At 50.7% G+C, this 1748-nt stretch overlaps 1 protein-coding gene across 1 annotated transcript in view; it reads left to right on the plus strand. All coding sequences in view use genetic code 11, as the record gives it.

Moving 5' to 3' along the window:
* EGR_09871 (Serine incorporator 5) overlaps nucleotides 1-870 on the plus strand; it is a gene marked incomplete at both ends in the record, with an annotated part of 8524 nt that extends 7654 nt beyond the window's left edge. Inside the window, one exon of the mRNA XM_024499120.1 lies at nucleotides 560-870. Coding sequence (XP_024346466.1) covers nucleotides 560-870 — 311 coding nt within the window. The remainder of the gene's footprint in view (nucleotides 1-559) is intronic.
* Nucleotides 871-1748: the final 878 nt, after the last annotated feature.

Here is a 1748-nt window from a genome sequence, read left to right on the forward strand (position 1 = left end):
AACGCTGATGGTTGGGTGATGCTCTTTCGCACCTCACAAACAAGTCGGCAAATGTCGGCTTCCCTTTGATAGCACAGCTTACTTCTTTTTCCACCTTTCACCACCACACAGAGGTTGGGGAGGTGGAGTATAGGGTAAGGTAAGGTTCATCCAAGTACCGTGAAAGTTGGAATCTGGGCATTCCTCCACCCCGATAGTGGCTTGTGAGGTTCCACATCCAGCCTGTGATTCCTCACCACCTCCATCCAAAGTGGTGGATAATTAATTTGGCATCCATCAACCAATGACTGAGTTGGTGTTGGAGTGAATTGCAGGGACTTGATTGACAACTTCACTCTTTGCTATGCTGATCCCTGTGAATTGAGCCTTCGTCACCACCGCCACCGCCACCTCCGATTAGTGTGAATTAATGTGCACGGGTGGATGAGAGTCGACTGCTTTCACACACATTGTGAGTCCTCAGCATGGTCCGTGATTTGGACGACAGGGGGCTGAGGAAGTCGTGCATTGGGCAAATTGGACAGAGGCTAGACTGCAGTTGTGCCACTGTTTGTGGAAGCTGGTTACTACACACTGGGTCCCCTCGAGAGCCACCGCATTCATGGACGGCATTGGATTGGTTGGAACAAACAGCTAATTCGTCATTTGGTGCATGGAAACACGCACCGTCAACTGGAGGGCCGTCCAGAGACGAAGGGCTTTGGAGCGTTGGCGACATTCGCTAGGTTGAACATGTTCCGCTATGGGAAATTCATCCGTGTCCCTGTCCCCAGGCGGGGTGTCAATCATGTGGATGAATGCCACCCACAAGTTGTTGGTCGTCGTTCTCGTCGAAGTCCACCCATTAAGGACATTCAGTGTGTTGCATGAAGTGGATGAAGTGATGGTGAAAGGCACGTGGTACGCATCTCAAAATCTGTTTGTTTCCTCGAGGATCATATAATCTTCGCTTCCACAGGAGAAGTCAGATGTTTTGAAGGTGTTCCACATGTTGGAACAGTGGGTGAGGAAAGCATCAGTCAGCAAAACATCTCAACAAAGTCTGCATTCACTTCTCCCTCCACTGACACAGGCCGAGTGTTACCGGGCAGTCGTAGATCCACGTAGTGCATGGAGAAGTGCTTGAACTTATCCACGCCATGCGTTCAAAGTCCTTCGGTGTGCGATGTTGGGGTAGACGGAAAGCGGCTGAATTTGATGCCATTCATGTCGAAATGAGTTGGATGAAATCTGCACCAACCCACTGCCTTTGTATCACCCATCTGCAGGCAGGTTTGAAAGTAGGTTTGATTGGACTCAGCATTTGGTAAGAAGGTGACGCAAACGGCACTGCGTGAAAGGTGCTTTCAGTTGCTGCTGTCCACCAGGTGGCCAAGGCCGCTGGGTACCATGGACCCTAGTGAACCCGATGGTGGTATCACAGCATCGATGCGGTTTCCGTGCATGCAAAGACGTGGACCTGTGAGAGTTGGGGACTCGCGGAGTGTCCACGTCACCCCACTACCTCGTCACTGTTTCATGCTGAGATGATGCATTGGATGCACTTTCTTCCTACTTCTGTTTCAGCATGCGAGCCACGTTGCAGGCGAAACGACTGGGCATTAAAACTCGAAGGCAGAAGATGGTAAGTTGACACCCCTTCCTCTCCTCCCCCGTTCTCTCACCCACCCTTCTATCTCCTTGCTTGCGCAATCAGTACTTCGAGGCAAAATTCAGATTGGTATGGAGTTGAGAAGTGACAGGAAGGA

The sequence above is a fragment of the Echinococcus granulosus genome (genome assembly GCF_000524195.1).
Source record: "Echinococcus granulosus chromosome Unknown EG_S00172, whole genome shotgun sequence".
NCBI classification, from domain to species: Eukaryota; Metazoa; Platyhelminthes; class Cestoda; order Cyclophyllidea; family Taeniidae; genus Echinococcus; species Echinococcus granulosus.